This window comes from Coturnix japonica, chromosome 1 (genome assembly GCF_054131305.1).
Source record: "Coturnix japonica strain WE chromosome 1, WE-NBRP24, whole genome shotgun sequence".
Taxonomy (NCBI): Eukaryota; Metazoa; Chordata; class Aves; order Galliformes; family Phasianidae; genus Coturnix; species Coturnix japonica.
The window spans coordinates 37,978,694-38,002,819 of record NC_140663.1 but is presented as its reverse complement, the minus strand read 5'-3'; the positions used below and the strand labels follow the sequence as shown (position 1 = coordinate 38,002,819).

The following is a 24,126-nucleotide window of genomic DNA, read 5'->3' as shown; positions in this document are numbered from 1 at the left end:
AAAATCATCAAAGGCTTTCTTTAAAGTTAACTCATTCCTTATTGTCAAGCTTTCTTTAACTGGGGGGGGGGGGGGGAAAGGCGAGGGGGAGGGTGAGGGGGAGGGGGAATTAATTTTGGGGGGGATTAAAAATTTTGACAGCATCTTGTCTTTTAAAGACATCTTTTCAGTTCACCATTAATTAGTGACATGCAGAATAGTGGAAAAGGCAATTTAAGTCTCTACTTATTATCATCACGGTACTAAGGGACATGGTTTATTGTTGGGGCTCTATAGGTCAGGTTTCTGGTTGCACTTGGAGCAAATCAGAATAAGCATCTCCTGAAGAAACTGGGAAATAATCTACTATGAGGCAGAGGAAGCAGTCCTCTCTGTTTCACTGCTAGCCCTTTGAGTAATGAAACATCAGTTTAATGAATTGAGGCACCGGCTTCAGTCTGGGTATCAGAGATTACTACAGAGCAGTGCATGCAGAAGTATGCAGGCTTTGGACAGGTCACAGAGACAGAGAGAAAGCAACCTGATAAGTGCACGTGCTCTATGAGAAACCATTCTACTTACCTTTGTTGATTGGAAATGTCATTTTATCCTATGTGTAGCTATTCAACTCAGGATTCTTCTCACTTCTGTCTACAAATACTTTTCTAATGCCTATAAGAAATCTGATGATTAAGCTCAAAATCATCACTGTGGCCATGGAAAGCCACTTGTGTATACCGTCTATTTTCATGAGAGCCAAAGGCTTTCTATATGTGAAGGATCTATTTGCATGGTATCTAATTGACTCAGCAGGCAGAACTGACTCAGAATGCAAAAGCTCAAATGATACTTGTAACAACAGTTGTTAACCCTTCCCACTACAGTTCCTGATTAGATTGCATGACCTAACTGCACTTCAGAGCAAGACAGTATGCTGAACATTTTATGGTACCTCTAAAACTATCTCTATTGGTTATACAATCAACATCATTTAATATATGTTATAGGTCATATCTAGACTAGCTGATAAATAACAAAGTCTGTAGAAAAGCAAAAGTCATTTTAACTCCTTTTAGTTTAAAATTAAAAAAAAAAAAAAAAAAAAAAAGCAATCAAGGCTACTAGCCTGCATATGTATGAACAGCTTCAAAGATATCAGACAAAATTTGGATGTGTTAGCTCCCATTAGATTGCCTATACTGAAAAGAAAATATCACAGCACTATATTTTCTTTGTTTTCTTGTGACAATGTGGGTAGTTCAGCACACAAAATATCTTAAAAAAAAAAAAACAAAAAACAAAAAACAAAAAAACACAAAAAAAAAACCAGCAAGAAAGTGCAGTTTTTTAATAAATAATTATTTTAATGTTATAGATGTTTAATCATTAAAATGTATTAAGATGTTTTTTGGGGGGGAACATTTTAAAATGTATTAAGCAAATTATTGACTCTAGCCATTTCTATGTAGTCTTCTAAACCTTTTTCACAGAATGAGTTAGTTTATTGATCAGGAAGATGCTATCTGGGTGCTCAGTGGAAAGTCTTAATGAAACAATTATCTGAGAAAAAGATTAGTAACACAGCCAGTGAAAACCAATTTTCTCACTTTTAATCTCCTAATCTATTTTACATTATTTCCCAGGGGTACCATGAACTTCACAGATATGTGGTTTTGTGCAAATAATAAATTATAAGTCAGAATCTCATGAGTTTGGGAGTTTCTCAGTAACACCTAGCCACATTTCAAACTGGATTTTTCCCTATTTTGAAATACTTAAATCTTGTTTAACTAAAGAGCAAAGGAGCCAGCAAGCAATTTTGCTATTTGTAAATTAAAAAAAAAAGTCTATTTCTTTATTCATATATATGCATATATTTTTCATATGTAGAAATATATGTATTTCAGACTGTGCTTCCAGTGAAGGTATTGAAAATGTAAGGATGTACTCAGACCATTATATCCCACTAGTATATTCAGATTGGTGTCTAATAACCACTGTAGCTCAAACATATATGTGTATATAAACTCTCCCTTAGGAATCCCAGACCCTGGAGGTTAGTGAAAGCATTTGGGGAAGGGAAGACTTCCCTTCAGTCAGGGAAGAGGTGAACACCTAGGCAACACCAATGTTCATAAATCCATGGGACCCAAATGGGGTGCATCCACGGGTGCTGAGGGGGCTGGCAGAGCTGATTACTGAACTGCTCTCTATCATCTTTGAGAGGTCTTGGAGAATGGGGGAGGTGCCTGAAGACTGGAGAATAGCCAGTGTGACTGGTCTTCAAAAAGGGCAAGAAGGAAGATCCAGGTAATTACAGGCCAGTCAGCCTCAACTCTGTCAACTGGAAAGGTGATGGAACAGCATGCGCTAGATGCCATCTACGGGAAGAAAAGGAGGTTATCAGGTGTAGTCATCATGGGCTCACCAAGGGGAGGTCGTTCTCAACCAGCCTGGTAGCCTTCTATGACACTGTCACTGGCTGGGTGGATGGGGGGAGAGTGGTGGATTTCAGCAAGGCATTTGATACTGTCTCCCACAACAGCCTTATAATAAAGCTGAGGAAGTGTGGGATAGATGAGTGGACAGTGAGGTGGGTTGGGAAGTGGCTGACTGGCAGAGCATAGAGGGTCATCATTGGTGATGCAGAATCCGGTTGGAGACCTGTAACTAGCAGTGTTCCCCAGGGGCCTGTGCTGGGTCTGGCCTTGTTCAACGACCTTGATGAGGGGATAGTAGCCACCTGTCATGGTTTTGTAATGTTGCTGTCAATATTCCACATCATAACATCATGTGCAGTATGGATCATTAAAAGGTTCATACTCCAGTTCATTGGAATAACAACATCCCGAATACTCATCTCTCAGAAGAAAACTACATGTCCCAGAGGGCTTCACAGCCAGAGATAAGTCACTGGATGAGAACATATATAATCTCACTCCCAGGCTGGAGCTCTCTCTCTCTTGGATTCTTGGAGAGTGGGAAGTGTTCCAGCTGTGTTGCCTAGAGTTCATAGTAGGCCTCTCAGTTATTGCGTTATCCTGTATTCCAATATCATATTTAGTAAATAAGTTTTTCTCCTTAGATTGCCGCCGCTGTTCTCTCTTCCCATTCCCTTTTCTGTTCCCTTTTGGGCCGGGGGCCCTACGGGGTGGCTGCCCCTGTCACGGGTGCAGGTAGATCTACGTAACCTGTGACACCACCCTCAGCAAGTTTTCTGATGATAACAAGTTGGGAGGATTGGCTGATGTGCCTGAAGATTGTGCTGCCATTCAGAGAGACCTGGACAGGCTTTAGAGGTGGGCAGTAAGAAACCAGATAAGGTTTAGAAAAGCAAGTGTAGAATCTTGCACCAAGGGAGGAATAATTGCATGCACCAGGACAAGTTGGGGGATGACCTGCTGGAGAGGATCTCTGCAGAGAGGGACCTAGGTGTCCTGGTGGATGACAGGTTGGCCGTGAGCCAGCAGTGTGCCCTCATGGCCAAAAAGTCCAATGGCATTCTGGGGTGCATTAAAAAGAGTGTGGCCAGCAGGTCAGGGGAAGTGATCCTCCCCTTCTACTCTGCCCTGGTAAGGTCTCATCTGGAGTACTGTTTCCAGTTCTGGGCTCCCCAGTACAAAATGACAGGGATCTCTTGGAAAGAGTCCAGTGGAGGGCCACAAAGATGGGGAAGGGCCTGGAGCATCTCCCCTATGAAGAAAGGCTAAGTGAACTTTGTCTGTTTAGCCTTGAGAAAAGAAGACTGAGAGGGGACCTCATCCGGGTCTATAAATACCTAAGGTGCGGAGGGCAAAGTGGCGAGGCCAGGCTCTTTTCAGCAGTGTGTGGAGACGGGACAAGGGGAAATAGCCAGAAACTGGAGCATAGGAAGTTCCACATGAATGTGCACAAGAACTTCTTCACAGTGAGGGTGACGGAGCACTGGAACAAGCTGCCCAGGGCAGTTGTGGAGTCTCCTTCTCTAGAGATATTCAAGACCCACCTGGATGCCTACCTGTGCAACCTGGTATAGGGAAGCTGCTTTGGAAGAGGAGTTGGTCTCTGGAGGTCCCTTCTTTAACTGCAACTTTTCTTTAACTGTTGGGGCACAGCACACAAGCAAACCAGAACAGAGCATAGAGATGATCTCACTGCTGCAGTTCTTTACATTTGTAGATACAAGTCAATCCACTGTATTGGTTAGGTAAGTTTATGGTTAGGTTGGCGTTTTTAAATATAAAGGAAAACCACAGGGACCTTCAACATTTATCTGTTAAGAAAAGGAAATAGATCAGGAAAATGAACAGTAATCTCTGAGAGTGGGACAACAAACATGTGACAAGTATTGTTAGAAAGTCATAAAGAATTAGAAAAGATTGAATATGAAATGGTTCATCACAGTCAACTTGCAAATGTGCAGTACACAGAAATTACTGCAGAGTTGGCATAAAATATCCTCTTACCTCTGAAAGGGGGAAAAATAAGGAAGAAACCGTGCTTTTAGCCACTTTTTATTCTTGGTAAAAGATGTTTAGACATCATAATTGAAAGTTGCTTAAAACTTTTAACAGCTTTAATTTTAAATTTAAGTTTTTGTATGTCTGTTTCAGAGACTTGGCTACTAGGAACAGACTATTACTAGAACACTCAGAATTTGCTTTCTAAAACTTTTTTTTTTTTTTTCTTTTATAAAATTCTGTTGAGTGTTGCAAATTCTGCAAGAGAAAGCATAACATTGTCATGTGAAAATAGTTCTGATCTTTAAAAAGCCTTCACACCTTTGCAGGTCTTTAAAAAACAGCTTCTTCTCTCTGCAAGGTATGTGATTGCATATTTTACTTCATTGTTTTTTTGTGTCTGTATGATCTTAGAAAGTCACAAGAATTATGGTTTTAAATTACTGTGCACAACAGCACAAGCACACGTGAATACAAATGTATATTAAAGCTTTGGAGTCTAAAGTGAGGGAAGAAAATTATACATCTAATTTAGAAAGGAAAAGAGAGTTCATGCATGTGTATTAATAACTACATTTTGACTGTGTAATGCTAGCTTTACAAAACAAATTGCATTTATAGCATTCTAATATCTAATTAATTGTGCATGAATAATGAAAGCATAAAATCCTAAAGCAAAGTTATAACTTCATAACTGATAAATTGAAGCTTTTTTTTTTTTTCAATTTCAGAGCCTTAGTTTTGAGTGATGGTGAATATTCTGCTCAAGTAGTCTTAATGAATACAAGAAAATTCTTTGTGGGAAGTCTGGATACTATTTTTCCAAAAGATGACTGGCAGTGCCTACCACTATCTTTTTATCCTTTCATATTTCATTTTTGTAGTGTTCCACAATACCATGTTACAGATTGGAAATAGTGATGTAAGAAAAAAGAATTCTGTATGTATGAGGCTTGAATAATTTTAGGTAAAGGCTTTCATTGTAAGTATACCAAATAATACATTCAAACAAACTGGTTGGGGCAGGTTGAATGCTGGCAAGCAAGCATCTGCACTGCCATCTGGTGTTAGTGATTGCAGCTGTGTCTCCTCCATGAAGCACTGTCAGCAATGGTCTCACCACAACTGGATTTTCTTCTCTGTAGTTCCTTGGGTTGGTGGGATCCTGTAAGTTTTATGAGCATTTAAAAAACAGACAGAAAACAACAACAACAAAAAACCCAAAATCATTGGAACTAAATTATACTTTAAACAGTTTCAAGGATTCTATATGTAATCAAGAACACTATAATGACTTTGTGTGAATCCAACTCAAGAAATGTAAGCAATTTCCACTGAATGTTGGCCATATGGAACAATTCTCTTTCTGCACATCAGCATTAATACGCTCCATTACTATTAATAATAATAGCCTTCCTCCAGTCTAACTTATGTGTTTCCAGCATCATCTGTTCCTAATTCAGCAAAGTAACTGTCTAATGAAAATTGCTTGTCCTTAAAGTAACAACCAGAAAACATAGTTACAAACATGTTCCTCATGCTTACTGACTTTGTTCAAGTTGCTCAGAGCAAAGACAAGGGAGCAACTACAGCTCAGTCAACTACAACTACAGAACAGTCATTCTATGAGTGAAAAGCCACTTATTTATTCTCAAGCATTCCAAAGGAAAACTTCTCTATGTGCAGCTGAAGCACATCTCTGATATCTCTAAAGTTGATAGTGATTCTAAGCACTGTGTGTCTTGCTGCTTGAATTTTCAGCAGCCATTCTCATTCTCATGCCATTCTCTAAGAACTGTCAGTATATAATGTTTTCAGTGATAGTTTCATCAGTCTTTAAGAGTGTATTGCTTTGAGAACATAGTTACATTGTGAGAATTAGTATTTATATTTATGTATGTATGTACATATATGTGTGTACATATATGTATGTATGTACGTTTCATGGCTTAATCTACAACAGGGACAATCTTTCATTTCCACAGCTGTTATGGTGTCCTCTGACAGCCTGTTGAATCCACTGATCCTCAGTAATCAGCGTGCTGTTAGTAGATGGAGGGAAAGAGTTTGAAGATTCATGACCCTCATAGCTCCTTCCTGGTGGGCTATTGTAATGTAAATAAATAAATAAATAAAGATTAAAAAAAAAATAAATCCTACATTGGACTTACTCAGATTCATAGTGAACAGTCTATTTTGGTTCTGCCCACCCTCAAATACATGAGGACAAGTCTGGCCAATTTCTGAAAAATATGCTGATATTCTTTAGTAGTTCTTTTCCTTTCTGCAAGATATAAGTTGCTCTTATTGTTGCTCTCTATATAGTGATTTTAAAGCCAGTGATATTAAATTCAGCCAGCATCCTTCCACCACAGTTCATCTAAAAAAAACCTTGCAGTTAAATTTTTCCACTACTTACACCTGAAGTACTTACCTCTCTGTTCTCTAGAGTGTAATGGGCTCATATTTTAAACTGTCATATATATTTAATTAATTTGACAAGGTAAATATAGATTGAATTCTACATTTTAAGTATTTTTCATTGGTAGTCCAGAAAATTATCAACTTGACATGATAAATCTTGTACAGAATTCATAGCTGGATACATTTTCTGTCAGTTTAGATGTTCAGCACATTAAAAAGCGGAGGTATCTAAATACAGATTTTAAACATGCACATGTAGTTCTATTTGCTTCTTCATGTAGATTAGTAGATCTTTACACTCTATACACATGTGTTCAATATATTAAATATTGTGGAAAAATCATACGTTGTTACGAACAACAGCCATAACACTTTTGCACTTAAAAACATTGAAAACATAAATGATGAGTTTATAATCTACTTTTCAGTTAAGAATCTCTCAATGTTTGAGCAGTACAGTCTGCTCTGGGTGGGTTTTATTTTAGTTTGTGGTCAGACATTTTTCAAACAAATGTAGTTCACAGTGAAGTAGTTAAACACATTAAAATAAGATAATGTTTGATCTGATACCCAAGAATCCCTTTTATATTGTATAAGTAGTAAAATCACTAAAACAAATATGTAATGCTATGATATGATTAGACAGCCATGTTTGTTGATCTTGAACTCAACTAATGAGCTTCCTGATTCTTTGTGCCACTTTTCTTTGATTTGTTTAACTGGGGCTTTCCTACAATTACCTGTGTCCAGTCTAAGGTAGGCATTGATCTTTTTTCTGCAATCGGCGGAGAAGATAACAGCTCTGAGGGAAGTTTTCTTCATACTAGTACAGGTGTCTGAGGCTGAAGGGTGCTGTAGATTCCTGATGTTACCGACTTTCTGCAGGAGAGGTACTTCATTCCTGCCTGGAATTATCCTGACTTTTCCCATTGGCAAGGATTTTGAGACAAGCAATAATTTCTTCCTGGTCTTTTGTCTTGAGCTGTATTTGAAAGGAAGTACAGATACAAATCATCTTTGCTTGTCATCTAAATGGAATCGAAGAAATTTATGCATTGGGAACTGAATAGCTGATGCTTTCCTGTCACAATGTTGTTATAGTGCCAGACTAAAATGGCTAGTATAAAGTGTGCTTTTCTTTATTGACTGGAAAAGAAAGGTTAAATTACAGGTAGGATTAGATATTAAGCTTGAAGATGACCAAGATTACATGAAATAAATTCCACCTTGAGGAGTATATTCTGTGTACGTTTTAAGAGCTTTGATACATATTGTTTTGCTCTCATACCTATATGGTAGATGAAGAGTTCTTGTAACACTGTGATTTTCTTTCACAGGTGATGCTACCGTATGCCTTTCTTCATATGAGTCACAACTGGAAATATTTTGATAAAATGAGATGCTTGCGGAAACGATCAGCAGTGTCATTCTTAGGAGTCCTTGTCATTTGCCTGCTGTTCATGAACCTGTACATTGAAGATGGTTATGTTTTGGTAAGTTTCTTAGATGAAAGAAGTTCTGGAATGAACAATAAAGTACATCCCTAGAGAATCATTAAGTTTCATAATTCCTGTAGTCTCCTCCCTTTAGTGTACAATTAACAACAAAATGCATCGTGATGAAGTCATAGTGCACAACACACACAGGGTGTGTCAGTAAGATCTGATCTGTCATTTACTTTTTAAGTATAGGAGAAAATGAATGTAGAAAATCTTTTCTATCAGATACCTCATTCTAAGTCAAAACATATCCTGTATTTTCCATATTTCTTGATTTCCTTCAGTTTTTATGTAGAAATAGCCTACATTTGGAATATTCATGTAAGCTAGAAGCTCCTGCTTCAGTCCATGCTACAAATCACACCTGAAAATGCTACATTACATAATAATAGGGAATATAGTTATAGAGGAGAATCTAAATTAATTCCATATTACTTTTAGGCTCTTGTATGAATAAATTATTTTCACCACTTTTATTTTATGTTTTGTCATATTCTGTTTCTAAGATTTGAATCTTCTAGGTTCAGTGCTACAGTGTAATTAAATGGAAATGACACCTAGTGTAAGTCAATAATATATAAATAAGTAAATAAATAAAAATCAAAAAGTCTGCTAAGGCTTTCAACAAGTAGGTTATTGAGAATGTAACATAACCTGCAATTTATATGTACCCTATCAAGATCTCAGTGGAGAATGAGAACTATATCTGAAGTATAAGTTATATTTTGAATTTCCAGTTCATCAGAGATTAGATTATGCTCAATGGAAGGGCATGATAGCCTAAAAGATGGAACGTGTATTTACATGTAATAAAATAACTAAACATACAGCACAGTGATTCAATTAATCCTCTTTCATGATTGATAGTTGAACTAATGAATGGCTTTCTGATTCCTCTTTGTCTGACTCATCTTATGGAGCAGTACAGACTTCTCAATATTGTCTTTGCTGAATATGAATAGCAATGCCATTGTATGAAATATGTATATGTATGTAAATAGTAAAATGCTTATGTGAATTTATCAGAACAATGTATGTCTTACTAGTGATTTTAATTAAAAGTATTTTACTCATTGTTATATTGTTATCTTTGTGAATACAGTTAAGGCCATCCTAGTGCTTTTTGAACTTTCAAAAGGATAACTCATACTTCATTACTGACATACTGCTTTCTCTAACTGTACTAGCACTAAGGTTTTATACTGTTTTCTTTATTCATTATTTCCTGGTTGTAATTGAATTTGACCTGGCTTTTTTTTTTTTTTTTTTTTTTTTTCCAAGCTGCATTTTCTTTGATGCTTCTTCTTTCAGTAATTGCTTCAAAGTCCCCCAGATGTCTCTGAAAGTGCTTTTATTATCACTTCTAATGGCGTTTCTCTTGGTTCGTTTTTGAAATCTTTTCCCAACCTATCTGCCAACTCCCCAGATGGCTCCAGGTCTTATTCTTAATTTGTTCACCATTTGTTTTTTACAAAATTCGCTCTTCTTCATTGCTTCTCTCATCACAGTTCTGGCATGTTTGCATTAATGTATCTCCCAGCCAAGCCTCTTGCCAAATCTCCTGACAGTTCTCCCAGGTCTCTTGATACATTTATGGTCCATCAAGCATTTTTCAAATGTGTCAGGCTGTTGACTTTTTAGCTTATTTATTTTTATTTTCAACTTTTCTGACCATGTCTGACAGCTCCTTTAATTTACGAGTATATGTGCTCTTCTGAGGTTAAAAAAAAAACCAAAACAAACAAACAAACAAACAAAAGCCATCTTTAGTGTTAGTGGTGAGGAGAGATGCAATTGTGGATAGACTTTGAGGACAGCAAGCTAATCAGTGTCCCTCAGGAAACAAGAATCTGAAAGTTCTCAGAACCCTGGAGGCCTTCTGACTTTCTAACTACAGCTTGTTTCCTGCTAGAAAATCTCCTGTAGAAAAGTGACAGAGTATGTGTGTAATTGCCCAGCTTCTCTTTCCAGTCTTGGACAGCTGGTACCACTTTCACCAGATGCAAGACGAAATGAGCAGATCTTCAGGAAGTTACAAATTAAAACTGAGATACACCGTGGCAAAGCATAGGAAGGGAGAATTTTCCTTTTTCACATGGAGATTCTTGCTTATCCAAAGAAACCTTTCATTGGTCTCTGCAGGGCATTTGCTGTGGAAGTGGAAAGTAATGACTGTGGAAGTAATTACTCACCTGGAGAAATTGCTTAAATTGTTTTGATAGATGCTATGCAGTGCTGATATACGCATATGGTTCTGCTGTAGCATAAGTCCCACTTCATCTAAACATTTAGAAAACATTCTGTATTAATATAACTTATATTGCAGTGTCTCTATTCAGATACTGTGACTTTTTCTACATACTCTGAGTTGTAAGTGAAACATGGCTTCCTCACTCTTCTATGAATAGCAGCATGATTTGGGTACTGTGAAAACTATGGTTATAATATAGCTGACACAGAATCTTTAGTGGAGCAGTGTATGTATATAAAAATGGAGCACTTTGGACTATCCTTACACTTACAATAATCTATCAAGATCCAGCAAACAATAGAACGTAAACTAAAGGTTAATTAAGAAAGGAGAGCCAGAGCTATTGTAGAAACAGAGAAGACAGTGAAAGAGAATAATTAGCTCTTCATCTTCACTGGTCTCTCCACAGCAGTCAGGAGGAAAAAAAAAAAAAAAAAAAAAAAAAGACAACAACAACAAAAAAACAAAACCAAAAACAACAACAAAAAAAAAAAAACAAAAAAAAAAAACAAAAAACAAAAAACGAACAACAGACCTTATAGTTAAGGAAAAAATCAATATTTCAGTTTTGCTTTTCATTCATTTTTTGAATGAACAACAAAATCTACTCATAAGAGTCATTCTTTCAAGAGTAAAAAGAAAAAAAATGTTGTTTTTGTTTTGTTTGTTGTGGTCAGTTCATTTTAACATTTTGTTCTGACATTTGTTATTTCTAAATATTTTTAAACTTTATGCAATAAGTCGGATTTCCATTCTCAAGTCCTATGAAATGAAGAATTTTGGTGTTTCAAATGGCACATGACATTTTGACATTAATGAAAACCCCGGTTTGAAAAAGTAATACTAGTACTAGAACAATTGTTGTTTTCTGTGCATTTGTTGTCATGTGTTGTTGCTTTCTGTTTCAGTTTAGTTTTGATCAGTTCTTATGAAAGTCTCCTGAAGTTTTGGAGCCAGTCCACTGATTGCATTTTAATCTAGAATCAATATGAACCTTCTTCTCCTAACTTATGAGAACATAGCATATAGCATAGCAGTACTAGAGAGTTTAACAGTGCATGTAGATGTCCTTGGGCATCATTCAAAAGATCTTTACTGAACTCAGATGACAATTATTTACTCTTCCATGAAAGAAAAATAGTAAACTTAAAATGAACATGGTATTGGTTTACACGAGTATTTATTTTCACCATAAAATACATCTTGGCATACCCAGAATGTTTATACCATCAAACAGAAATTTTGCTTACTGTCATTTATGTTAGCAGCAGAACTATTGCTGCACAATGCTCTCATTTAATGACAGGTCATGACATACTTTAGCATAGTAACGTACTGTAATAGAAGAAAGAAACTAATTTCTTAATTGACCTGTCATCAGACTAGGATCAAACAATGTAAATTAAATAAGCATACCTTTAGATTCAGTCTCATGGTGCTGCATCTTGATATACTTTTTTTCAAGGACTGAGAGAAAGCTTTTATGGATGATTTGCTGCTGATGAAATCTCTCTTTCCTTTGTGTGACTTCATTAAGGCTCGAGAGGCCTCTTGGAAGAAAAAAGAACAAGAATAGGGGATAGGGAGAGAGAATGTGGTGATAATTTCACTTTTCTTTTTCTCTACCACCATACCATATTAACTAAATCCAGCAAAAGATTTGTCTGTTTGGATGATCACGCACAATTCTGCTTATCATAATTCTAAGTTGGGGCCACTCAGAAAGTGATATATGACCTGATTCAACAATACAGTCTTGTGTTTTCTATGTAACTGCTCTGTTTGGGGCTTTTTTGGTAGTTTCCTTGTTTTAAGGCTTGGTTTGGGTTGTTAGTTTGTTTAGCTTTTAATCAATGAAAGTATTTTCAAAAAGATCTCCTCAACCATTTCTTCTTACAAAGAAAATTAAATCACGTGTTGTGAATGGATGTTCTCTTTTCCATGTTCTGAATATGCCAACTTTTTTTTTTTTTTTGTGATAATTAACTGATCTCAAACCTTTCAAAAAACATTTTAAGAATTTTTTTTCCAAAATATTTTTTTCTTCTTTTCTTTTTTCCATAATGTGAAAGTTACTTCCTGCAACTAAAAATGTATGATAATCAGTAATGGGTTTTAAAAAATAAGGTAACATCTCCATGCTTTCAAGAAAGCTGACACTGAAAAATATTATTCTTGGAAACCTGCCTGTCTGTGTTGCCTTTCTGGCTAGGATTCATAAATGTCTTTGTCTCTATCCCTTTCCTATTCTTCTTGTTTTCTCACTAATAGGAAGGGGACAAGCAATTAATCAGAGAAACAGCCACGCATCAGCTCAACCCAGAGCGTTATGCTCACACGTACAAAGATTTGTCTAATTTCTCAGGATCTATAAACATTTCCTATCGCTACCTAGCTGGCACGCCTTTGCCGAGGAAAAGTAAGTAACAGCAATCTGAATGTTATGAAATGAGATAAATTAAAATGGACAAAATCCATGTAGTTCTTGTGGTATTTCTAGGCAAGAAAAATTAGTTAAACAGTAAGAATCTCAGCGAGTTTGGTGGGACGGGTATCTCTGCACAGGCAGTTCCTGGGTAGCTGCTAATTCAGCCCCAGCAGTCAGTGTCCTACAGCTTCATTATCTTCTAATCGCATGCCTGCCTCATAAGCTGTCCTGCAGGCAGTCCCAGATGGTCTGTGTATATTTTTGTGGATCTCCAAAGCTGGAAGAGATTATTCAGGAATCTAGAGCTATGCACATGATGGCGGTGCACTGCAGCCACTCCCTAAGACTAGACACAGCCTGTGCCTGTATAATCAGTATGACTGGGATCAAATGGATGCAGTCTTCAGATCCCCCATTGGGTCAGTCTAGAAGCTGGAATTCAGTGTTCCTTTAACTGTGATAACTGGAGATAGGAGTTGCACTGTTTATGGAGATGGTAGACAAGGATTCTTCTCCTAGACTTCTGCAAACAAACTGCACTCTCATTCTGACTTCCAGCAGGGCTCAAGACTTCCACCTTGAAGTGAAATATAGACATACCTCAGTTTCATCCAGGAGTCCTTTCAAATCAGTCAGTTCACCAACATAAACAGGGCTTAGAAGTCCAAGCAAAGACAGTAAAATAGAATCATTTGTATCCTACTGATCTTCATAGAAATCTATAAGGCGTAATTTGTTAAAATTAGATTCGAGAAAATTCTGACTATGTAGGCAGCATACCTGGCTTCTAGGGATTGTACTTCACTGTACAAATGCATTTTAAGTGGAGTTTAGACTCAAGGAAAACTATGCATCACCATATCAGAGCAGACTTTTATAAACTTTTAAAAAAGTTGGGTCAGGCTCAACTTAATTATCAAGTTTTAGCATTTATTACATTAAAATAGAGATACGTCAGAAGATGTCTGAAAGTACTGATTTGGATTGCTGTAATAGTTATAACTGCAAAGCAGCAGAGATTAAAATTATTTGCTTAAAATGAAGATGTAGCTCTCCCCAGCAAGATGTAGCAGTATTAAAAACTGCTTATATACATATATGCAGTGGTAAATTCTCTTCTACTTCAAAATTATACCCAAATTACATCTTCCAAAAGGGACTTACACATGCTCACCCAGTGAGTTCTGAGAGTCAGAAAAAAAATCAACAGGAGAAAATTGGACAAGTTCAGTTCAAAATGAAAATGAAAATGTAGAGAGAAATTATTCATGTAACATTCATAAAATGGCGAATACATACATAAATGAAACTAGTACTGTATAGTGCTTAAAATGATAAAAGTTTAGCTCATGTTTTTGTGCTGTACTTTACAGTGCCTTGTTTCAAAAATACTGTGTGAATCATAAATCACAATCACCTTTCTTTCAGCAGATTTCATAGTCTTAACACTGAATTTTGGACCAGTAGATTTTTTTCCTGTTCCAGGCATACACATTGTTTTGAATTTTGTCCATTTCACACCTGTATGCAGTATGATCCTTGTTTCATGAATGACATTCTTTGTTGCATGCACCTCAGTAGGTTCACACAACAAATTCTCAGATTTCACCATTCAAAAGCTTTATTTAATGTTAATACAGCCCTAGATTATAGCTTTGCAACTGGTTTGCAATGTCAGATTCTCTGTTTTTGCTTTTTCTGATTTCTTTTTTGTACAGGATATCTTACAATTGGGCTATCTTCTGTGAAACGGAAAAAAGGAAACTACTTACTCGAGACCATCAAGTCCATATTTGAACAGTCAAGTTATGAGGAACTTAAAGAAATCACAGTGGTAGTACAGCTGGCAGATTTTGATTCAGCTTGGTGTGATGTGATGGTCCAGGATATTTCACAGAAATTTGCACATCACATAATTGCAGGCAGACTAATAGTTATTCATGTCCCTGAGGAGTATTATCCAATACTGGATGGTCTCAAGAGAAATTACAATGACCCAGAAGACCGAGTTAAGTTTCGATCCAAACAAAATGTTGATTATGCTTTCCTGCTCAACTTCTGTGCTAATCTTTCCGACTATTATGTGATGCTAGAAGATGATGTTCGCTGTTCAAAGAACTTTTTGACCACTGTTAAGAAAGTAATTACCTCAAGAGAAGGATCTTACTGGGTAACTTTGGAATTCTCCAAACTGGGATATATTGGAAAGCTTTACCATTCCCATGATCTCCCACGCCTGGCTCATTTTTTGTTGATGTTTTACCAAGAAATGCCTTGCGATTGGCTGCTGATACACTTTCGAGGGCTGTTAGCTCAAAAAGAAGTGATACGTTTTAAGCCATCACTGTTCCAGCACATGGGATACTATTCATCTTACAAAGGAGCTGAAAACAAACTAAAGGATGATGACTTTGAAGAGGAATCATTTGATGTCCCTGACAACCCACCTGCAAACTTGCACACCAATATGAATGTATTTGAAAATTACGAAGCAAGCAAGGCTTACAGCAGTATTGATGAATACTTTTGGGGCAAACCTCCTTCTACAGGGGACTTTTATGGAATTGTATTTGAAAAGCCCATCAAAATCAGTAAGATTAAAGTTGTCACTGGAACTGAAGATCGACAAAATGACATTCTGCGTCATGGGGCCTTGGAAGTTGGAGAGAAGATTGTAGGAAGTAAAACAGGGAGAAAATGTACCACGTATTTGAGACTAGGGGAATTCAAAAATGGGAATTTTGAAATGACAGACGTAGAGCACAAAGTCTTGTTTGATATTAGCTGCATGAGAATTCTTGTTACCAAAAGTCAAAAAGAGTGGTTAATCATTAGGAGCATTAGCATCTGGACTTCTCAAACATCAAGTCAATAAAACGAAGCTACCTGAGAAGGTACAGATTAAATGCAATCAGCTGGGTCCCAAATGGTACCATTTCCCAGATAAACTGACTTATTTCCAACTCTTTCCTAGAGACACAGGAAATCTGGGTAAATACTAAAATTATCAAAGCAATTTATTTTTTACTAGTTTGGCCAGGCAATACACAAGCATTTACTTGTTGAAAATTTTGAATTTTATAGGAAATGCAAAGTTCTGAAACTTTTATTGAGATCTTGAATCCTTTTTTTTTTTTTTTTTTTAAATATATATATATATATAATTTCTCTTTATAGAGAGATTTTCTGTACAATACAGATCAAAACAAAACATACTATAATTACTGGGAAATTTAAAGCTATGACCAGTATGTTGTGAACAGAAGTTGGATTCCACCTTATTTACATAAAATGTAAAATGTTATGGTAGTATGTATGCGTTTGTAAAATAGTTGGTGATATGTTTCTTTTAAAGGTAATTGTGACAAGGATGTCTGTCCTGAAACTGGCAATTTCATTCTGAGAACTGTAAGAAAATACTGTGGGTAGTCACTGAAAATTCTTTTCAAATGGGAATGTATGCAAAATTATGAATCTGCCATGATTACTCTGTGAAAAATAGATAATTGCGTCTATTATTCTGTCTCAACAAATATCCTTTGTTCTTTCTCCTAGGTTAAATACTACTAATATTTTATATTAGTTAGGAGAGCAATTTCATCTTATTCAAATAAAATTCCTCATAGTAAGCAAGCATTCTGCTTGAGTACAGGTGTCAGTATCAAATCCAGGCACCCCAAGGGCAACATTTCTTTCTTAGGCATCTTAACATATTTAACTTTCATAACTTTCTGTTCTTTTAGTTTGCAGAACTCCCTGTGAAAATTATGTACACAGCTGCTGTTTTCTTCCTGACAATTGCTCTGCCTTCCCTACTTAGATGTCTGGTCTATATATGTTGCAAATGTAAAGTGTACCAGGTAAAACAACTGAAAATGAATGTTACATCATTCTTTACTGGCTGATGTCCAGGCAATAGACCAGATGTAAAATGAAGATGCTTAATTTAAGGATCAATTAATACGTTTCCTATCTTTTTTTCCTATCATTCTCTAAATTTTATCACATTGGTCCTGTTGCCACCTTTTCATAGCCTCGAGTTTTTCCCTATAAATTTATTTTGTCTGGCTTGAGCCAATAAGCAGAAAGCTTCCTCAGTCCTAATGACTTCAATGTAATCACTGGATTTCCAGTGGATTACACAGGGAGGCTGTATGGCTACATGATTTATATTACATGAATACATTTGCATGAGTAGAATCTACAGGGTTATTCTTTTCTTCTAAGAAATTCTGCAGACATTCTCAGAAGAAACTAAAAACTCTGTAGGTATAACAAATGTGACACAGATGAGCACTGTATTATCAAACCCATGAATACTGTGGCTATCATCTAATTACATGAATGGATTTTAGTTAAACCTGGGAGGCAAAGATTAAATTTCAAGAATTCCTGCACTGACCAAGAATGAACTAACTACTGTACTCAGTACATCCAAACTTGACATAGGTATTTCAGAAAAGTAAGTTACTTGAAAACCTACACAAAACAGCAATGAAATTGCTTTTCCTGATTCATAAATCCTGCTAAATTCAAGTCCAGGTTTGGAAAATCTCCTACTTAGAGGCAGGTACATTTTAAAATATATCTAATACTACATGCTTATACATAACTCAAAAAAGCATCCTTTCCTTTAAGAAGAGACTTTTCTCCTTAATACACAACTAAATCTCTTTTCTTCTCATATTTCTATGGAAAGACATCTTAAAAGCAACATACATGTCCAATCTGGAAAGGAAAATATCACTTTTTTAAAATGACTTTTTTTTTAAATGAAAAATATGCACCATTCTCAAATGGTTATAAAAACTTTAAAAAGGAACTGCTTTTTAACAGTGATTACCCACGACTATCAACTTACTAGTTGATAATTAGTTATGAGTCGACAATATGGTTTTAAATGAAATGTCTTTCTACATTTCCTTTCCTTGATCATCAGCTATTAGTGCCAAAGCAAATATAACTAGGCTAACTAGGAGTGTTTACTTTTATTCAGAAATGCAGTATTTCCAACCAAATCTTCCAAATCAGGATGGAGAACATACTCAGTCTGTATGTTCTATAATGAAAAGTCAATAATGTTACTGTAATCTAAACCATGCACAGTATGAATGGGTGATATGCATTAAATGCTCTCAGCAAAAGCTTTAAAGAGTATTTTATGAACTATAAATCAAAATAATCAGTTCAACTGTGCAAAAACTTACCTAATAAAACATTTTTAGTCAGGCTTATAGTAAAAATAATTTTAAGTTGTAGTCTAAATAACAGTCCCTCAGAAATGCAATTTCAAATTGAGGCCTAGACACTAGCATCTGATGCCTGGCCATGATGCAACAGCTGGGAGGAGCTGGACATGCCAGTTGAACAGTGGAATGCCTGAAAATGCTGAAAACAACTTCTTATGCTAAATTTGCTGATTCTATGCATTTAGGAGACTGTACCCTTCTGAACTATAGCTTGTGTGTGAAAAGAGTCACAATACTTATTACCATTCCTTTGAGAGCAGAACACAACTGCTTTCCTTTCTAAAACACTAGCAGTGAATTTTATCTCCTGCACCATACAGATGTGGCAATAAAAGTCATCTGGTTTCAGGCTTTTCCCTGTCTGAGAGGCTCAAATCCATGAATAACAAGCATTTGCCCTCGAAGGAAGTTTGCTTCAGGTGTCGGTAGTGGTATGCTCTGGGAATGAGAGGTATGCTTAATTCCTCCTCTTTTATTTTATTTGAGAACAAAAAAAAATAAAAATTAAAGATTCATTTAACGTAGGAGAAGCAAGAACACTGTCCCATAGAATGCCTGAGCACTCACTTGAGTGTGTGGGTTCCACTTCCTCTTCCAAGTAATGCACATTTTACCCAACACATTAAAATGAAAATTGTTGCCAACTATTTTTTTCTGCCAAAAAAATACCCCCCAACACCACAAAAAAAAAAAAATAAATAAATAAATAAAATAAATAAAATAAAATAAAATAAAATAAAATAAAATAAAATAAAATAAAATAAAATAAAATAAAATAAAATAAAATAAAATAAAATAAAATAAAATAAAATAGTGTTAGTTGGTTTTCAGACAGATTTCAGAAAGATATAATTGAGATATTTTTTCCTCATGTGTTAAGAAAAGTGATTGCCTTCAGAAAGAGAAAGATTTAACTGGAAGTGTATATGTTCACTGATGCTTCCCAAAGTTTGGATTTTCTTTTTTCTTTTTTTATAAATACACTGATTAAACAAAATATTGGCAGTGTCTCTGTTCATTGATGTACACTGTTGGTTAGCGTGTTTCTTGTGTTCATTTGTGGACAAAATGTCAGTATTTTCACACTGAAATGCTAATACTGAAAATCTTACATTGTCTTCTGCACATTGATTGGTCTATTCTTAACTGAACATGCATGTATTGTTTCTATTAGCACTGTTTGGGACTACTTATTGTATAATTCCCCTGGGATTTTTTTTTTTTTTCTTTTCTTAATTAAAAGCCAATTTGTCTTCTATCTTTCTACAAATAGTGTGATCCCTTTGATGTAGGGAATTCTAGGGAAGTAAAATACTGCTCCTTGTGAAGTAAAAGAACTGAGTTCCTAGTTTTATGGAGAACAAACAAACTAAAAAAGCAAAAGCTGTCAGTTAACAATTTTAGCATATTTTCTCTATTTATTACCACAAGGATAATGAATGTACTGTTTGTAGATAAGAGTAATGATATTTTTAACATGATGCTCTGTTTTACACTCTGCCTAGTATTCTTCTCTTAGGCACCAATTTTTTTATTTTTTTATTTTTACTTTTTTAAGAGGAAATTTGGATTCTGAACATTATTCATTTATTAAAAGTGAAAAAGGGGAAATTAAAATAACTTAAAACTGAAAAGTGACTAACAGAAAAAAGAAAATAGACATCATTTAAATTACTGAACTGTAGATGCAAGTAGTTTTTATTGTGAAGCACTTCAGAGATTCCATTGGAAATTATACTTTTTACTAGCTGCATCTCATGTTAAATTTACAGTCCTTTGTGACTGCACGTTCAGTAACTGCTGAATTATCAGTAGTAACAAAGAACATGAATTATGAACTTAAGCAATGTCATATCCTCAGATGTGCAGCATAATGTTTTACAACAAACAGGTGGAAAATATGGATGAATTATAATGAAAACAAGTTAAGAACTTTTATTTTCATATACTATATACTAATACAAATGTACTGAAGTGTCTCCAAGACTCAAACAGCTTTACAGATAAGGTAAAACAGGGGGCTTAATACTTGTCCTTCTCGGTCTTTGGAAACAAAAGCTACAAAATTTCTACCCTCTATAACCAAAACGGAATTGACCTATAAAAGTCTGAATGCGTTAATTTATTTTATTTTGTGTGTGTGTGTGTGTGTGTGTGTGTGTGTAGAAGCTAATATTTCTCTTTTCATTTCTTCCCCCCCCTTTTTTTTCAATCTAAGAAGGCTGAAATCCAGCTAATGTATCTCCAAACAGATATATTTTGTTATCTCTGCGCTTCATTTTCTAAGTTAGCACCTGTTTTACTAATTTTGATTCAGCAAATTCATCCTGTATTGCTAACAGGTTCAGGACCTCTAACTGTAAGTAGCACAGTCAGGCTTATAGAGACTAAGGCCAGACTGCTGCTCCTGTTGTAAATGAAGAGGAGAAGAAACATGTCTAGAGTCATATCAGCATACAATAGATGTCTAAGGTCCATCTATCTAAATTTACTCTTTTGAGAGGCTATGCAAGTCATTTGGCCAGAATATTCAATTACTATGTAACTAAAGATACAGGAGACCTATTACTTTTGTATATTAAACATAATGCACATAAAAATAGATAAAGACATTTGATACATAGAAACCAAATATTTAATTTTACTTTCTAATCAAAAGCACTGCTGCTGTAGTTAATTTTCACTATAGAGACATTCAGCATCTTCTTCCCAAATGTTATTTTGCAATTTCTATGAAAATAATTGCTTCAGCTTTAAAATAATAAAGATAAATCAATCTTATTATTTATTATATGTTAAAGATTAATTACAGCGAAGGATTAATTACAATAACATTTCCATAAACACTGACTTGGTGTTGTTAGTATAAAATTGAATTGGCATCTAGGCAATTTTTTTAGCTCTATTTCTGGACGTTTTCCAGCTCTCATATTTCCCACTACAAATTTTCAAATAAAATTCCACTTTGTCCTTAAAGCTGATAAAAAAGGCTCTTAAAATTCTCTCTTGAACTTGAAAGAGCTTTATGTAGTGTTACATTATTAATTGAACCCTTTTCTGGCTCTTTGCTAGGCTTATGTGAGAGGTTCACATTTAATGAATAAAACCGAACATCAACAGCTGACACTTATTTCCCCTGTTCAGCTGGTTAAATAGCTGCCTTCCCTCCTTCTTGCTATTTACTCATTAACACTGGGTTTGCTCTTTCCAGTTCAGAGAAACCTGACTGGCAGCCATGGAGATCTGTCTGCAAATTCTCAGTCTCAAAGATACTGTGATTGTACTGCATGAAAAGTTCCAGTTTCTAAACACACTCACATTCTTTTTTAACACCAGTGAAAGGCACAGTGCTCAGTTTCTTGGTTTCTTTCCGTTGGCATAATTAGAGAGGGTTTTCTTCCTGGGTAACTGCATGAAGCAAGGGTGTTAAAAAAGATATTACCAAGAAATAATAATAATAATAATAATAAATTGTTATGCATTTAATGTTTTAAAAACAGATTCAAGGTTTCCTTTGTGATCAGGCTCCATCTATCTTTAGCAGTTTAGGCTGCAGTGATGAGAGTAATGTGATGGCAAGAAAAGGTTAAATAAACACAGTGTCTTTAACAATGGAGGGAAGGTTTGTGTTGCTGAGCAACAGGGTCAGCCAGGTATATTTCTGCAGTGTGATTGCACTTAAACTAACTTATTATTTAAGGACTGTTCTTTGTCAGAGTATCATCGTTATACTATCCCTTTTAGTGTAAAAGGGAGACTGTGATGGCCCCCAGAACTGCAACTGCAGGGTTTTTTTGTTTGTTTGTTTTGGTTTTTTTGTTGTTGTTGTTTTTTCCCATCTCAATAAAAATAATAGATTCAGCTTTAAAAAGCATTGCCTTGGGCATGCACACTGATGCAGTACAGACAAAGTATACTGGAGGCTGTCTGTCCAGCTTGCAGCATGGTAGCACTGGAATACTTATTTCTAACAGACTAGGGGGTGAATATGAGACGAGGAACAGTTACTGTTCTTGCTATGGTATCCAGAATATTTTTATAAATAAATGTAAGTTTGGAAAAGACTTGTTGTCTTAATGCCCTTCTCTTTAATCATATTATGATTCACTTTTCTTCTAACAAAATGAACTACATTTACATATGTTTTACTTGGGACAAAACTGTATATAAGCTAAGAAGAAATTTGACAGTGGATTCTTTTATACTTTCCCATACGTATGTTCAGCTTGTTCCGATAATCTGGATTTAGAGCTCCTTCTCAAACTGAAATCTAAAGCTGACACTTAAAATATTCTGCCTTTCCTCAGTACACATTCTACCTCCAACAGCAGAGGGCTTTAGGCATAGGTTATGCCTTTACACCAGTACGTGATGATACAGAGACTCTTGTGCTGCCACCACTTGTGAAACTTCAGTTTATCTGCAGCCTCAGAATCAATGCTAATATCATGCTACACTTACAGTAACACATGCAAGCAGTCCTTCCCCTCTCTTTAATTTAAGTACTGAATTAATTAACATCATGGTGGGTAAATACTGTCAAAACCCTTTCACCTTCATTCAGGAAACTGGGCCAGTTTCTGTTGTTCCTCAAAATTACTTCTTTTACGTAGTCAGTGCTCAACAGATTTAAATGTCATGTATCCTGTGAAGGCAATAAGCATTCTATAATGAGACACACTTTAAAAGAAAAAAGTGCTATTTCTTTTTTTGCCTTAAAGCAAAGGACACTCTATTTGATTTTTTCAAAATCAGATACATACCTTTTTACCTTCATGAAGATCTAGTAAAGCAAACTGGCTTTGTTAATCACTCCTGAAAAGGTTTCCTGTCAGCAGTCTGGTTTTGCACTTGCAAATTGAGCCAGGTTTCTCTCCTCCACATGGCTGAATAGTGTCTTTCACGGAAGGAAAAAAAAAAAGGCCCAAACAGGTCTTCTCTCTAGTGGTTGCCTGCTACCTTTCAAAGATGCAATTTCTTTCATATGTTCCTTCCCTTCTCCCACTAAAACTGCGTATTAAATCAACATGTGGTTTCCCTTCTTCCTAATACCTCAGCTCTCTCCCACCTACACATTCTCGTTTTCTTTTGGAAATGAGTACTTTTGCTTTAACTGAAAACTCTTATATTTGGTGGATAAATGACACAAAACAGCCAGCAATTTTTTAAAAGGTCTGTGGTACTGGAAAGATTCAGAATTAGATATGCAGTGTATTCCCTCATAGATAAAATGTTTACTTGAGGCTGCTCTTTACACACAAAAACACACACAACCCAAAAAAACCTAGGCAAGGAGGCTTTTTAGGTTAATGTGTGCATCTATGTATGTGTGTGTGTTAATAAAGCAGTTGCAAGAAACTTGCATAGAATCATAGAATGCTTTGGGTTGGAAGAGACCTTCAAAGTCATCTAGTTCAACCCTTTTGCTATAAGCAGGGACGCTTTCCACTAGACCAGGTTGCACAAAGCCCCATCCAGCTTGGCCTTGAATGCCTCCAGGGAGAGGGCATCCACAACTTCTCTGGACAACCTGTTGCAGTGTCCAACCACCTTCACAGTAAAGAATTTCTTCATAATATCTAGTCTAAATCTTCCTTCTTCCAGTTTAAAACCATTTCCCCTTGTCCTATCACTACATGCTCTTATAAAAAGCCCCTCCCCTGCCTTACTGTACTGGAATGTACTGGAAGGCTGCTATATCATAGAATCATAGAATCATAGAATTACCCAGGTTGGAAAAGACCTTGAAGATCACCAGGTCCAGCCACAGTCTAATCATAGTACCCTCACCCTAAAAACCCTCTGCTAAATCATATCCCTGAGCACCAAATCCAAACAGCCATTAAACACATCCAGG

At 35.8% G+C, this 24,126-nt stretch overlaps 1 protein-coding gene and 1 long non-coding RNA gene across 5 annotated transcripts in view; one reads left to right on the top strand and one right to left on the bottom strand.

The window, feature by feature from the left end:
- MGAT4C (MGAT4 family member C) overlaps positions 1 to 24,126 on the top strand; it is a 256,593-nt gene that overhangs the window by 231,434 nt on the left and 1,033 nt on the right. For 2 of the 4 annotated variants that reach the window (XM_015857541.3, XM_032443799.2), the window contains 3 exons: positions 8,180 to 8,335; positions 12,864 to 13,011; positions 14,739 to 16,194. In XM_015857541.3, the coding sequence (XP_015713027.2) occupies positions 8,183 to 8,335; positions 12,864 to 13,011; positions 14,739 to 15,895 (1,458 nt within the window). In that variant the 5' untranslated portion in view covers positions 8,180 to 8,182 and the 3' untranslated portion in view covers positions 15,896 to 16,194. Of the gene's footprint in view, positions 1 to 8,179; positions 8,336 to 12,863; positions 13,012 to 14,738; positions 18,864 to 24,126 lie in introns of those variants that run through there. The other 2 variants (XR_014942900.1, XM_085538100.1) reach the window with 2 other exon arrangements.
- LOC146762357 (uncharacterized) lies at positions 12,009 to 23,155 on the bottom strand. The gene is made up of 3 exons (XR_014942902.1): positions 23,033 to 23,155; positions 22,824 to 22,914; positions 12,009 to 12,142 (listed from the first exon to the last, which is right to left on the bottom strand). It is a non-coding gene; the product is annotated as an uncharacterized LOC146762357 (long non-coding RNA).